Source organism: Rhagoletis pomonella, unplaced genomic scaffold (assembly GCF_013731165.1).
Source record: "Rhagoletis pomonella isolate Grant_MI unplaced genomic scaffold, Rhpom_1.0 Rhpom_scaffold_01322, whole genome shotgun sequence".
In the NCBI taxonomy this organism is placed as follows: Eukaryota; Metazoa; Arthropoda; class Insecta; order Diptera; family Tephritidae; genus Rhagoletis; species Rhagoletis pomonella.
In genome coordinates, this window is record NW_023459876.1 from 3,932 (window position 1) to 19,719 (window position 15,788).

At 38.9% G+C, this 15,788-nt stretch overlaps 1 protein-coding gene across 1 annotated transcript; it reads left to right on the plus strand.

Annotated features, from left to right (window-relative positions):
* Positions 1–2,246: 2,246 nt before the first annotated feature.
* LOC118752216 lies at positions 2,247–3,194 on the plus strand. Its single transcript, XM_036487069.1, has one exon. The coding sequence runs from the start codon at positions 2,247–2,249 to the stop codon at positions 3,192–3,194; it is 948 nt and encodes a 315-aa protein (XP_036342962.1).
* The last annotated feature ends 12,594 nt before the right edge of the window (positions 3,195–15,788 follow it).

Consider the following 15,788-nt stretch of genomic DNA (forward strand, 5'->3'; position numbering starts at 1 on the left):
ACTTTACTCTCTCATTTTTCCCCTACTTCGCCAGAGAACCGAGTACGGGAACGCTTTCTGGTAAAATCCTGTAAATTCTTGCAACTTCTTGCGAGCAGCATAGCAGCAGGGTTTTTATGCGTAATTATATACATACATATGTATGCACTAGGGATGTTACGAATGTGGAATTTTAGACATCCGCGGATGCGAAAGCGGATGCGGATGTTTAAAAGCTAACATCCGCGGATGCGAATGCGAATGCGGATGTCAAGTATTTTTAAGAAATAATTTAGGTGAGTAAATTAGGTGATTTACTTAGATAAATAAAAAATGGAAATGTTACTAATTTTGAATAATGTTTTTTTCAGTACTTCAATTTAAAAATTGGAACATTGTATTTAATAAAAACTTTTAAACGGTCGTAAATCAAACCTGCACCACTAAATAACTACTAGCTCGAGGCGGGAAACTTGAAAAACTTTTAACTTTACAAAATTGTAAATTGTTTTCGATTGACTCTGCACCAGTGGACCAATTTTAGTTATACTTATTTTTTTCTTTATTGCGGTGCAATAATTCCTTTTTGAGAATTGCATCGGGGCTGCAAATGTCGGATGTATCCTCCTGACTTTCATCTTCACAACCCAGCATCATAGCAAGATCGTTGTTTAAACCCCGTTCTTTTCCAAAGAATTCTTCATTCTCATTCTTTTGGTTGTTTCTGAATTTGCCTGTCAGAATATCCTGGCAGTTTGTTTATTACCCGGAAAGGACTTTTATTTCGGAATAAAAAATATTTGGCCAAGTTTAACTCGTAAAAAGAATAACTGTTATTTTGGGTCTCTTCAATATTCGCATTCGCAAAAGATTTTTTTCTTTATTGCGGTGCAATAATTCCTTTTTGAGAATTGCATCGGGGCTGCAAATGTCGGATGTATCCTCCTGACTTTCATCTTCACAACCCAGCATCATAGCAAGATCGTTGTTTAAACCCCGTTCTTTTCCAAAGAATTCTTCATTCTCATTCTTTTGGTTGTTTCTGAATTTGCCTGTCAGAATATCCTGGCAGTTTGTTTATTACCCGGAAAGGACTTTTATTTCGGAATAAAACATATTTGGCCAAGTTTAACTCGTAAAAAGAATAACTGTTATTTTGGGTCTCTTCAATATTCGCTTTCGCAAAAGATCCGCACTGATTATTGCGAATGCGAATGTTAAAATTAATGCGGAAGCTCCGCGGATGCGAATGCGAATGCGAATATTCGCAACAACCCTGGTATGCACATAAATATTCATATACAAATGTAAGTTCTAACAGCAATGTTAATTGGTCCGTGTACATACATATGCAATTGCCTACATTATTTATCCAGACACAGTGAAGTGTCATCCATAGAGTGAAGACGTGTTTTTTTCAAGTGCTCCTGTGGAAAGTGTAAAAAATTATAACCAAGTGACAAAAATAGTGTTGAAAGGTGCCGATAGCCTTAAATTGCGTCACCATAGATCGAGGGCGCCAAGGCATCGCCTCCTAAGCATATACAGTGTCTGAACTTAAAATAAAAAATTAAAAATCAAAAACTCATAAAACTCGCTTAACTACTTGCCTACTGCTTCGAAAGCGAAGAAGGGAGAGCTGGTAAGCAATCGGCGCGATACACTTAGAGTACACAAGTACCCAGCAAAGGGTCACCGACCTTGCCAATAACCTTCTCGCTCTACTGCTGGTAGCAACAGTGCTTAAAATTACAAATACCAAACCAAGCACTGAATACCTTCGGCCTGGCGAGTATGAAGAGAAAGCGAAATAATGTCAAAAAGCGATAATGCAAACGATGCTCTCGACGCTTTCGCAAGCCGAGCGAGAATTGCGCGACCACCAGTGAGAAAACAATTACTCACACCCGATCAACCAATTGCGAGCGCACAACAACTGGAGGTAAAATCTCCGAGCTTCAGAGATGCGTGCGAAAGACATCAAAGCGAAAGTGATGGAGCAGATGAGATAAAAGAAGAGCGAGAGTTAATCATTGTGTTAGGCGAGAGCATAAGAGAGCTCATCAATATGATGGAAGGGCAGCGGCACATTAACATGACGATGAGAGAGCTAGTGAGCTCAATAGCCAAGCAGCACCAGAAAATACTGGCTGAATGTAAGGTAGTGCCACCGCCCACTGCATGCGACTCTAAAGCAACACAAACGGAGAGCAATACCAAGGAGAAGAAAAAAAAGAGCTAATGCTGGTAACAAAGAGCTGCACGCAATGAAGACTGGCTATCCAACAATGCAGCACTCCCACGTCGCTACGCAGAACGAGCCAATAGGCGCGCAGCCTATGCCATTGCAACGCGAAGGGAAAATCGGCGCAAACCAACCAGGCGTCAGTGGAGGCGATCACATAGGATCGAAAAACAGCCAATCAACGGAGCGGTGGATTAAGGTATCGGGACGTAAGGTTAGAGGTAAACCAATGAAGCCCGATGCTGTGATCTTGAAGAAAAACGGCGATATGACATACGCAGAGATGTTGAGGAAAATCAAATCACAGCCTGAACTAACTGAACTCAGCCTGAATGTTAAAAACATACGGAAAACGGCAAGCGATGAGCTTTTGTTCGAACTCAAGAAGCCGGCCAATCATTTAACCCAAAAGTTTAAGGCAGCGGTTGAAACTATACTGGGCGACAATGCGCAGGTCCGATCCCTCACCCAAGAATCACTAATTGAAATTAAAGATTTGGATGAGGTAACATCCAAGGAGGAGGTGCTGAAAGCGGTAAACGATAGCCTTATCGACGCCCATATTGGCCTGACGGCAATTCGGTCCATGCGAGCTGCATATGGGAACACGCAAACCTGCACCATGAGTCTGCCAACAGCAACTGCTTATAAGCTGCTGGAAAAATCAAAAGTCCGCATCGGATGGGTTGTTTGCCGCATAAGGGAAAAAGAAGATTTGGTGAGATGCTACAAATGCCATGAATATGGACATGTAGCTAAGAAGTGTAAGAACGAAGAGGACCGCACTTCTCTTTGTTTCAGGTGCGGAGGAAAAGACCATAAAGCAAGAGTCTGTTCAAATAGCCCGTCATGCGCCCTCTGTGCCAAACAAGGCGAAAGCAACCCAAACCATGTAACAGGCAGTCGCTTTTGTGTGGCCTTCCAACGGGCGAGAGCAAAACAAGGAGCTACTAAACAACGGCGATCATGAGGTGTCTACAGCTCAACCTCAACCATTGCCAAGCGGCCCAAGAGCTGCTTACACAAACAGTTTTCGAGCAAAATATTGACCTCGCCTTATTAAGTGAACCTTATGAAAATGAAGAACACCTAGCGTGGATAAATAATATAACAGGAAAGTGCGCGATCTGGAGCTGCAACACCACCCCGCAGCACCTTGTAGTAACTTCATCCACAAGCGGGTTCGTAAGCACCAGAATAAACGATTTATACGTCTATAGCTGCTACATACCACCGAGCACTGATCTGGCTAGCTTTACAGCCATCATCGACGAGCTAGTTTGCGACGTCAGACAGAGGAGTGCGGCGCTCGTAGCAGGAGACTTCAACGCTTGGGCAGTAGAGTGGGGATGCAGAAGAACAAACGCAAAGGGTAGACAATTACTCGATGCTCTAGCAGCACTTAATGTTATTCTGCTGAATACTGGCACCGAAAACACTTTTTGTAGGAACGGAAGGGGATCCATTATCGACCTGACCTTTATAAGCAGTGGGCTGAGCAGGGATGCCACCTGGCATATCAGCGACTGCTACACCCATAGCGACCACAGGGCAATGATAATAACCATCGAGAAACCAGCTATCGACATAGCCCCTCCCAAGAGACGCCTCGGATGGAAGGTAAAAAGCTTTGACGAAAAACTCTTCGAGGTAGCCTTCAGCAATACGCACGTTTCAGGCCCGGCAGTAGCCGCAGCACCTGAGCTCATGAAAGCCATTGTTGAGGCTTGTGATGTAGCTATGGTGCGCCAAAACCGGCATAAAGCTCGCAAGCCAGCCTACTGGTGGAACGACGAGATAGCCGCGTTACGAACACAATGTAACCGTGCCAGAAGAGTTTGCCAGCGCTCACGAAACACAGAAAATGCTACTCATCTCCGGATGGACTATAAGGAAAAGCGAAAGCTGTTTAAGAAAGCTATCTATGACAGCAAAAAGCTAATGTTTAAAGACATCTGCTATGAACTGAACAGCAACCCTTTCGGGTTTGCTTACAAACTTGTGCTCAAAAAATTTAAGCATACAGTACAGCCAACATGCCCCACGCTCCTTGCACAAATCATACACGATCTCTTTCCCGCACATACAACGTTCACGCGGGAACTCTGTGAGGAACCTACTAGTACCGTCCCGGAGGTAACGGTAGAAGAGGTCACAAGTGCGGGAGGCGAGATAGCCGTTAACAAGGCACCAGGACCTGACGGAGTACCAAACGTAGCCCTAAAAAAAGGCGATTGCTTGCAATCCGGAAGTATTTGCCAGCGTCTTTACTTCATGCCTTCGCGAAGGAATATTCCCAAACATATGGAAGCTCCAGAAGCTGGTACTCATACCAAAGGTCCAAAACCCTACTTCTTCTGCTGGATATCGCCCACTGTGCATGCTGGACTCAACCGGTAAGGTACTCGAGCATATTATAAAACGTAGACTCGAAGAGGCCACAGAGATTCATCTATCTAAAAACCAATTCGGCTTCAGAAAAAGGTGTTCAACTACAGACGCAATCGATGTAGTTAAAGCAATCGCTGAAAAGGCCATTGCTGGCAAGCGGTGGTTGGGTGGTACTAAGAAATATTGCCTGGTTGTCACCCTTGACGTCAAAAATGCGTTTAACAGTGCGAGCTGGAAGGAAATTTTAAATGCCCTCCGCGCCTTAGAGGTGCCAACTTACCTGCAGGCAATCATTTCCAACTATCTTTCGGATAGAATTCTTCGCTATGACAGCGAAAAACAAACGACTGACAAAGTAGTATCATCCGGCGTGCCCCAGGGATCGGTACTAGGACCCCTCCTGTGGAACGTCATGTACGATGGCATCCTGCGACTAAAAGTCCACAAAAGCGCAACGTTTGTAGGTTTCGCGGACGACGTATCAATCGTGGTGGAGGCCAAAACACTCAGAGAAATTACAGACATTGCGGAAGCCGCAATAACAGCAGCCAAGCAATGGTTAAATGCTAAGGCGCTAACGCTAGCAGACCACAAGACCGAGGCTGTACTTATAAGCACCCGTAAGAAAGTTGAAAAGGTTGTACTTAGAGTAGGAGATAGCGTTATAGAGTCGAAACCATATGTGAAGTATCTTGGCGTCCTTATAGATCATCGCCTATGCTTCCGTGACCACTTAGAGTATGCTAACCAAAAAGCTGCGGGGACGGCAGCCGCTCTTTCTCGGTTAATGGCGAACATCGGCGGGCCAAGACAGGCGACAAGGCAAATCCTAGCAGCAGTGGTGACATCCATACTCTTATACGGGACAACGGTCTGGAGTAACGCCTTCAAGCGCCCTTCGTATACTCGGGGTATTAGGGCTACGCATCGTCTCTGTGCTCTTAGAGTCTGTTCAGCTTTTAGAACAGTATCACAAGAAGCAGCCCTTGTTATAGCAGGCCTATGCCCACTCGACCTCGTGGCTCAAGAAATGAGCGACACAAGACAGGCAAAGCGTGACCAAACACACGCTGCCGGAACCGTGGACAAAAATGCACTGAGGCAGCGCAGCATATCCCAGTGGCAGAAAAGATGGGAGAAAGCGTCGAACGGTAGGTGGACTTATCGGCTTATCACGAACATTGGCGCCTGGGTGGAACGACAACACGGTGAGGTAGATTTCTACCTCACACAAATTCTGAGCGGGCACGGATGCTTTAAGGCTTATCTCCACCGCTTTCGACATGAAGAGGACCCATATTGCGACCACTGCGGACAAGCCGCTATTGAAGATGCGGAACACGTATTTTTCGCATGCCCCCGATTTAGCGCGCTGAGGAGCAGACTTAATCAAGCGCTAGGAATAAAGGCTTCCCCAGGAAATCTGGTCCCACTAATGTTGAAAAACGAAGAAGCATGGAAAGAGGTATGCAGCATGGCTGCTCAGGTGATGCAACAGTTGCGTACCAGTGAGCAGATGAGGCGCAGACACGAACGACAACAGCAAGAAGGGAATACTATCAACGCGATAGCCTCGATATAAGCAACGAGCCCATAAAGCCCGCCACATGAAGGGATAAGTGGCGGCACGGAACAAAAGGCGGCATTTTCATCGCATCCCTCCCCGTGAAGTAATGCCTAACGGTGGTCCCGCGGGGGGCGGAAAGTAAACAGGCTTATCCTGGTTTCGTTGGGCCACTTGAGGGTAGTGCGCTACCACAACGTCCAAAGAAAAGATTAAAAAAAAAAAAAAACATTATTTATCCATGAACTGTACATACATACTTGTTTTTTTTTTAACATAAGAATAAACATTAACGTTAACATTAGCACGCATGTATATGTTACATAACCCTTGCTTTGCGCTGTATTCCGTACAAATTAACAGCAGAGGGCGCTCTTATTTGTGATTTGCTGGCTGGTGAGCAGCGCTGTTACGTGGGCATGTATGTTAGATTTTCTAGGATTTTTAAAGTCCTGCAGTTCCATTTTTAAGAAGTATTTTACTAAACTTAACGTGTTATGACCAAATTTGGCGAAGAATTTAAAGAAAATTATACACAGTTTTTAAAAATTACGAAGAGAATTTTGCAAAATCGTCCGCTTCCGACAAATCTAACAAAATTCAACGAGTATAGAGATTCGCTTATAAGTTCGTACAATAACATTTTATTACACGTCAAGGGTCATAACCAAGCGTGTGAGTTTGGTGAAGTACAGGTAAAGTTAACACGTTGCAAGGATCTTTCAAGGAAGTGTTTTATTAAATTGAATTGTCAAATTAAAATTCCACTAGTGAGCCTAACGTTCATTTGCAAAACAGACTTTGTTGACTCTGAATCCGAAGAAGAGTACTCCGACGCAAAATCGCAAGCTTCAGTAAGCTTTTCTATGAAAAGAAGCACTTCGCTTCCAAGCGTCAAACATTCGCTAAGTGTATTAGAGATTCCAGCAGTTGCTACTAGCTAACCTAATTTTTCAGTGTATTCCAAAGTTTTTACAGATATGGCCAAGGCAGAGCAAAAGAAATCTTTTATAAGCCTTTGCGCTTCGATTATTAGGGAAAATTATAATGGGGATCCGTTAGCGCTCGAGTCGTTTTTAGATAAGATTAGCTTGATTGAGGACTTAGCTGAAGAAAATTAGACCAGTACATTAATTGCATTTTTGAAATCCAAATTAGAAGGAAAAGCCCGCGAAGCCATACCACCACAAATAAATTCTGTTAGTGATATAAAATCTGCTCTACGCAATAGAATTAAACCTGACAACTTGAAAGTTGTGGCAGGGAAGATAGCGGCGTTACATGTTAATAACAATTCTTTTCAACAATTATTCAGACTTTGCCAAACGCGTTGAAGAATTATCCGATTCACCTGAGCGGTCGCTAATTATAGCTTCAACAAAATTTTCATATTCAAAAGACGTAGTTGCAAAACTGATCGTAGAGCAGACTAATGAGGTGAAGGAGCGTCAGGTATTGACTTTCCGATCGCATGGTAGTAACACATTTAGAAATTCACGTGGTGGCTATCGTGAGGCTAACCCAACTCGCAATTATAGAAATAGCAGGTCATCTTCTTCTAATAATAATAAAATCAATAGTTATAGCAATCAACGATTTCGATCCGCTAACAGAAACCGCTATCATAATGACAGCAATGGTGCACGGTTTAATTCCAACTAAACGATTTTTCTGGAACAAAAGGCAATTACTGCTTAAACTTAAATAATTCAGATTTCATTCAATTAAAAATTTCCGGGTCTAAAAAACTATGTACGTTTCTGGTCGACACGCAATCCGACATTCCTTTAATTAAAATCTCAAGTTTTTGCAAGAATTTTTCAATTGATACGAATGATATTATCCACGTCACGGGCGTCACTTCAAACACTTTCATGTCTGGGTAAAATTACGACAAAATTGACTTTTTCCGACTTTTTTATAAAACATACGTTACATGTGGTTAATAACGAGATTGACATCCCTGCGGACGGTATATTGGGTAAAGACTTCCTGAAAGTCAATAAATGCGTTATCAGCTACGCAAGCAATTGCATTTCCTTCTGGGTAGGCAACAAAAAGTCGCGATTCCGATTCTTCACGGAACTGAAAGCGATACCTGCGTAATTCCACCCAGATGCGAAGTTTTTTGACTTTTAAAGTTAGGAAGTTCACCGGAACCACTTTTTGCGGAATCACAAGAAATTGATAACGGTGTATTCACGGCAAGATGCGTCGTTAGTACAAGCAACCCAATAGTCAGAGTCATAAATACCACTAGTGACATAAAATACGTAAAGAACTGTAACATTCAGACTGAAAAACTCTCTAATTTCAATATTTATTCCATTAATAAGACAAAAAACGATGACAATTGGACAAAAGAACTCATTAGGATTTTGAAAAAACAAATTCCCAGTTGCACTGAAACCGAATTTCTCAACTCGTGCGGAGATTACGCAGATATAATTGCACGTCCGGACAACAAAATCACATTAAACAACTTTTACGAACAAAAATTAAGATTGACAGACAGTAACCCAGTTTACATTAAAAATTACCGAGTACCATATTCCCAGCGTGAAGAAATAAACCGTCAAGTTAACAAGCTATTAGAAAATGAGTAAATCGAAGAAAGTTACTCAAATTATAATAGCCCTTTAATTGTTGTTCCGAAAAAAGACACTAATGGTCAAAAAGCGTACCGCATGTGCGTCGACTTCCGTGCGGTTAACAAAAAACTGATTGCCGATAAGTTCCCTCTTGTGCGAACAGATGACATTTTAGACAACCATGGCCGAGCGAAGTATTTTTCAACTTTAGACCTCTTTTCAGGATTTCATCAAATCCGTTTACACGTTGACTCACGTGACGTAACATCCTTTAGCACCGACCCAGTAGCATTTAGATGGAAAGTATTACCGTTTGGTTTAAACGTAGCACCAAACTCATTCTCAGGAATGATGACAATCGCTTTTTCCGGTATTCCGCCAAATGTGGCATTTCTTTACGTCGACGATATAATCGTAATTGGTTGTAGCGAAGCACATCACATCGAAGATCTTTCAAAAGTTTTCAATACATGCAGAGCTGTCAGCTTAAAACCTAAAATGCAACTTTCTCCGGCCAGAAGTTACATTCTTAGGCCATAAATGTTCAGCCGAAGGTCTGTTGCCAGATGACACCAAAATAAATGCAGTTAAAAAGTAAAGAAAACCGACTTACAAACATCCGGTTAGATGATTCGTCGCATTTGCTAATTATTACAGACGGTTTATACCAAATTTTGCGTCTTTGGCAGCGCCTTTAAAACATTTAGGCAGAAAAAAAGTTTAGTTTATTTGGGACAGTGCGTGTGATAAAGCTTTTGAGTCTCTAAAATCAGCATTAATTTCACCAAAATCGCTACAATACCTGGACTTCTCAAAACAATTTATTATTACTGTTGATGCCTCAAAAATTGGGTGCGGTGCTATACTGAGCCAAGAGCAATAAGGGATTTGTTTCGCTTCTAAAGCATTTAATAAAGCCGAACAGAAAAAAGCAATTATAGAATTGGAACTTTTAGCCATCTATTTTAAACAATTTCACCCCTACGTTTACGGAGCTCATTTTATTGTTAAATAGGACCATAAACCTTTAGTTTATTTATTCACTTTGAAGGATCCAGCCTCAAAACTAACAAGGATACGGCTTGAATTAAACGAATACAATTTCACCATCGAGTATATCTATTAAGGGTAAAGCAAACGTAGGTGCAGACGCACTTTCACGCAGTCATTTTATGAAATCAGGGAATCGACGAAGCACGTACTTGCAGTCAAAATCAGAGCTATGACGAAACAATGCTGCGGTAAAGACTTACAAAACAAAGATTACGCAGACAATTGAACTCAGACAGTAAAAGTTTAGGAGAAATTTGTATACAATTTCTAAAAAAAGGTACCGCGTATTAGATCATTAACAGTTTATGATAATAACAATGAAATTTCAACTTTAAAAATTTGTGCGCACACAAAACATAATGTCGAGTTAATTAATGTTAAGACTGTTACGAAACAATTTTGAGGCTAGAGGGAGACGCTAGCAATCACAACATTACAATCATTGAATGGCCTAAAGATGATCTATTATTTAAACGTTTTTCTATTACAAACTTTAAAACCAGCGGAAATAAAATTTTTAACACCCCTATTCTGCAACTCTTTCGTATTCGGATTTTGCTACGAATCGTAGAAATAGTATGCTGCAATCCGAATCGTATTTTCGAACTTTCGAAATTCGTAACAATGGCATGCGTAAAAACGAACGAGTACACTTTTTTGCGTAATTTTGTACGAAAACAATTCTGTGTCGGAGGCGAAATAAGATGTAAATCAATGTGTGTTTGCAAGAAATATTGGTGGTGTTCATTTAAACAGATAAATTTGCCTTTCGCATATACGTATATTTCTTGCCACTGCTTCATATAAACGAGCAAAAAAGAATCTTTGTTGCCCCTTATTGAGAAACTTGGGTCCGGTTTAGTTATTTGTACAACGATTTTCGGTTGTTGTGTCCAAACGCATAACCCGAATCCAAAAACTTTAACATACACGTGTAGTCAAAGGATTCACACTTTTGTAGGATAAATATTTCAAATTTTCTACCACTAGCTTATTAATAAACTCAGTTTGCACTATGCACTGTTTTGCAAATTTTGACGTGGGTTCTGCGCAAAAATACTGTGGCCGCGTAGCCGGAGTGATATGCACCAGAAATGTTGTATACCTTTGACATGCGGAAGCCCTTCTTAGGGTTATAATCCCCAAGCGCGGCCGAAGGCAGAATCAAGCGCAACAGGTGGCGGACCTAACAAAGTGCATGTTTTCAATGGCTTGGAAGAAGCTGTTATTGCATTAACTGGATTGAGAACCAGACCTTCAGGCATAGGGGGAGTTCTGGCTTGTGGTTCACCAATTTAACCAGAAGCTAACATAGATGCGCCCATGGTTACTATGCCCGGCAGCTCCGCATACCTTTGTGAGTCCATTGCCATAGCGCGCTCTTACTCCGCTGCTATAACTGCAAATGCATCAGAATCCATAATTTTCCTCAAAACATTGAAAATCCATAAATTTTACTATAAACAAGCACATGATGAGTGCTTTTTCAATTCCTTTCCACTTTGTTTTCCTTCATTCAGCTATCTTCGAAAAACAAGTGATAGCTGGCAATGCTGCACATGTTTCCGCACGGATTGCAGCATGTGGATTCGGGTTCTAGAATAAGGCTGTAAATCTTTACAAATTATACTAACAGATACCGTAGAAACTACAACTGATGACGACAAAAAATTAAAACTAATGACAATTTACAACTACGACCCAATCGCAGGTGGACACTGCGGAATGAAAAAAACTGTACGCGAAAATTCGAAAAAAAATATTATTGGAAACACATGACCCGTGACCTTGCGAAATTTGTCAAAAACTGCGATAAATGTCTTTTAAATAAAGTCAAACCTAAAACAAAAGAAAACCTGATTTTAACGTTAACCCCTATTAAACCATTTGATATATTAATGATAGACACGATAGGAAACTTCTACCAGAATCCAAATATGGCAACAAGTTCGCTGTTACTATGTTTTGCGACCTAACAAAATATCTGGTAACAGTAGTGGTATTCATCTAAACCGATAACTTTACCAACCAGATAATCGCATGAACGACCCACACTCTCTTTTCTTTTACACTTGCTACAATAGTCGTTTTTTCTTTGGTTATCGAGCTGAATATCATTAACTTTATATTACTAGCACGAGGATAAAGAAATTATAGAAACTAACTCATAAAATGGGAAAAAATTATATTTACGAGGTAATTTCTATTTAAATAAATGCACATATAACATAAAGGCGATTTATTTGAAGCAATTTAAAAGAAACAATGACAGAATATCTGTGTGTGTATGAATTCATTTGTCACTGCTACCAAACTGTGCGGCCAAATTATTAGTGAAACAAAACAAGCAGAACGGATAATAGTTGCGTTCGCGTAGCTGTTAATTGTTCATGTTTAACCAAAACTTACAAGTTTTTGCGTTCGCGTACGCAAAAAACTTGCAAAGTAGGGGAAATTGAGAGAGCAAAGTGACATTTCATTTTGAGGGGAAGCTGCTGGTTTCTGCTGGAAAAAATTTTGCCAACAGCAATTTGCCAACAGGAAAACAGCTGATCAAAAACAGCTGGTTGGCATTTACGCAAATCACAAAATTGAATTTGATGGTTTGGAAGTTAAAAATTACAAAATGCGGCTAATTAAACTTGTAAGAAATAAGTAGTTATTTGTTTAACCAATAAACTGTGCCAGTATAACTCTTTGTGATGACTTTTCGTTCGTTTTAAACTTTACACTTTTGAATGTAAACAAAAATTATATCAGCTGTTCGTCTAACTTGCAAGTTTCTGCAAATTTTCTGTTCGCGTACTATTTGGGATATTTTTCTCTTGTGAGAGAACCGCCGTAATTTGGCAGTTGGTTGGTTTTTACTGGAGATTTTTAACGAACGCACCTAATAACTGAACCAGATCAGGATCATATCGTTGTTGTTGAATTTGCGTGCCAAATTTTTATGCGAATCCCGATTATTTCCTAAGAAAACGTAGCTAGAGTTGCGACAGAGTGTCGTTGGCTTCAGTTTATTTAGTGAAATCACTGGAGAAATTTATCAGAAATGTGTTTCCATACAAATTTTGACAGTTCATTTATACAAAGAACTTAAATTTATAAGAGGCGACAACTCGATACTTTGAAAATGTGCTGCGACGATTTTGACCGTATCTGAAAGGTTGAGATGAGGAGTTCGTCTCCCTTTTACTCTGTCCGCGGCAGATGTTTGATTTTCGCCTCGAATGCGGAAAAAGTGAACAAAACAGAAGAAAAGCGGCAAATGTGAATTTCGGTGATTATTTTGCACAAGTTGTTGAGAAGTGTATTTTAATTTAGAAAATAAATAAATGAACGTGTAAAATATATTGTGTTCAGTGAATGTGTAAAATACTGATCTGCTTGTATGTGAAAGTGTCCATATTCATAATAAAGTGTTGTAAAGTGCAAAGTGCAAAGTCAACAAGTGTCGATTGTTGGTATCTGTGGATAAAAGTGATCATTATTTTAAACAAAATTAGTGTATATAAAAATGCATTAGTTTAGTAAGAAATAAATGCATTTATGTATGAGTGTACTCATATTTTGTTTTCATCAGGAAATACATTTCAAGAAGTGTGGACAAAAGTTATATTTCGAGCCATTTGATGGATGAGGTGTGTTTTTGGTGGCATATTAACAAAACTAGTGTTTATTATGTACAAATTGCATTAGTTTAATATAAAATCTATGCGTTTGTATATGAATTTCCATACGTTTTGTTTTCATCAGGCAATAATAAATATTTTCTATTTTTTGTTCATATTCGTGCAAACCAAACAAACGTAAAGGTGAAACATAAGTTGTCTCCGTCTATCTCACGTCCTCCGCCATCTTTATCTTGCCAAGTTCTTAAATTCCTGCGAAATGCCAAATAACATATATACGCGCATACATACGTACATATATATCATGATTAGGGTGGGTCAAAAAAATCAAGTATTTTTATTTTTTTTGGATCCAACACACGAAAACTATTTCCTAGGTACCTCTAGAAAGTACTTACCAAATCTGAGCTCTTAATATTAACGGGAAGATTATGCTCATCATAGTTTTCATTTTCAATTTAGTCTCTTATAAAAATGGTCATATCTTATCACCAATAGATCGGTAAACCAGCTGCATCGTCAATGTTTATAGGAAATTGAACGCTCTACAAAAATGGTCTCATATACTCTTTTCATTAATCTAACCATTTAAAAGATATTCAAGGTCAAAAATTGAAGTATTTTAAGGAAAATAACTTTTTATTTTGAATTTTGTAACTTACTTAAAAATTATTATTGTCAAATGAGTTTCAATTATTTCTATAGGGAATTAAATGCTCTACAAAAAAGGTCTCATGTAGTTAATCGATTACTCTAGCCATTTAGAAGATATTCACAGTAGAACTCCAATGCCTACTGATTTTAATAGTTTTTTAATAAATATCTCCAATTTATCCATTTAATTAATGAATTTTGAGATAATTTATGAGCTATTTTAGAAAAAGAAGGTTTTTATTTAAGGAATATCATCAAATACATCAGCAGAAAAAAATCTATTTCGCCATATGAAATTTTATAATTCAATACAGTATTGATACAAAAATATATTTTTTCTTTTAGTTTAAGTTATAAAAATTCTCATGAATATTTTCAAAATTCATAAATTGAATGGATAAATTGAAAATATTTATTGAAAAACTATTAAAATCAGGCATTGGGATTCTACTGCGAATATCTTATAAATGGTTAGAGTAACCGATTAACTATATGAGACCTTTTTTGTAGAGCGTTTAATTTCCTATAGAAATAGTTGAAACTCATTTGAAAATAATTATTTTTTAGTAAGTTACAAATTCAAAACAAAAAGTTATTTTCCTTAAAATACTTCAATCTTTGACCTTGAATATCTTTTAAATGGTTAGATTAATGAAAAGAGTATATGAGACCATTTTTGTAGAGCGTTCAATTTCCTATAAATATTGACGATGCAACTGGTTTAACGATCTATTGGTGATAAGGCCATTTTTTAGAGCGTTCAATTTCCTATAAATATTGGCGATGCAACTGGTTTACCGATCTATTGGTGATAAGATATGACCATTTTTATATGAGACTAAATTGAAAATGGAAAACTATGATGAGCATAATCTCCTCGTTAATATTAAGAGCTCAGATTTTGTATGTACTTTCTAGAGGTACCCAGGAACTAGTTTTCGTGTGTCGGATCAAAAAAAAAAAATGATTTTTTTTACCCACCCTAATCATGATGCAATAATAAAAGGTGGTATCAGTTGAGACAGCTCGATTTGACACTGCCTTAGCTCAGTAGAACAAGAAGAAAAACGGGAAGAAATTAATCCCCATTTGGGGGGAAAATATATAATTTCATATTTTCTTCTAAACAAAATTTGCTTTATAGTATATTCGTAATCGAATGAAATAAAATAAGGTAAAGTACCTTTTTGAGAAAAAAAAATGTGTATACTGAGAAAAAATAAAAAAAAGTTCGACTATATAATAAGGAAAAGAATTGTTAAAGAAGTAACACTGTTTCACCTAAGGCAGTAAATATTGCGGAATTAGAGCGAGAAGTTGCCAACCGATAACATCTTGTATTATTGCATCATGCATATACATATATGTACGTTTACAGTAGGCTGCTCCTAACTTGAACATCTTGTAGGTCTATGCTGCTTGTTACCGAATATTTTGTGACCAGCAAAATTTTGTTACCAAACATTGTTTTGTAGAAATTCTGTTGTTGCATATTTCATGGGGCAATATTCTGTTACCTGTTTATGAGATGGTAACAAATGTTAACGGTTACAAGACTGCGCAGAATGCGAAAAGGGATAAAAAGTTTGCATGAACTTTATTTTGCGGTTACCAAATTTATATTACCAACGCAGATTAGGCCTGTTAGTACCATTTGTGTTTCAAGCTTTTTATGAAAG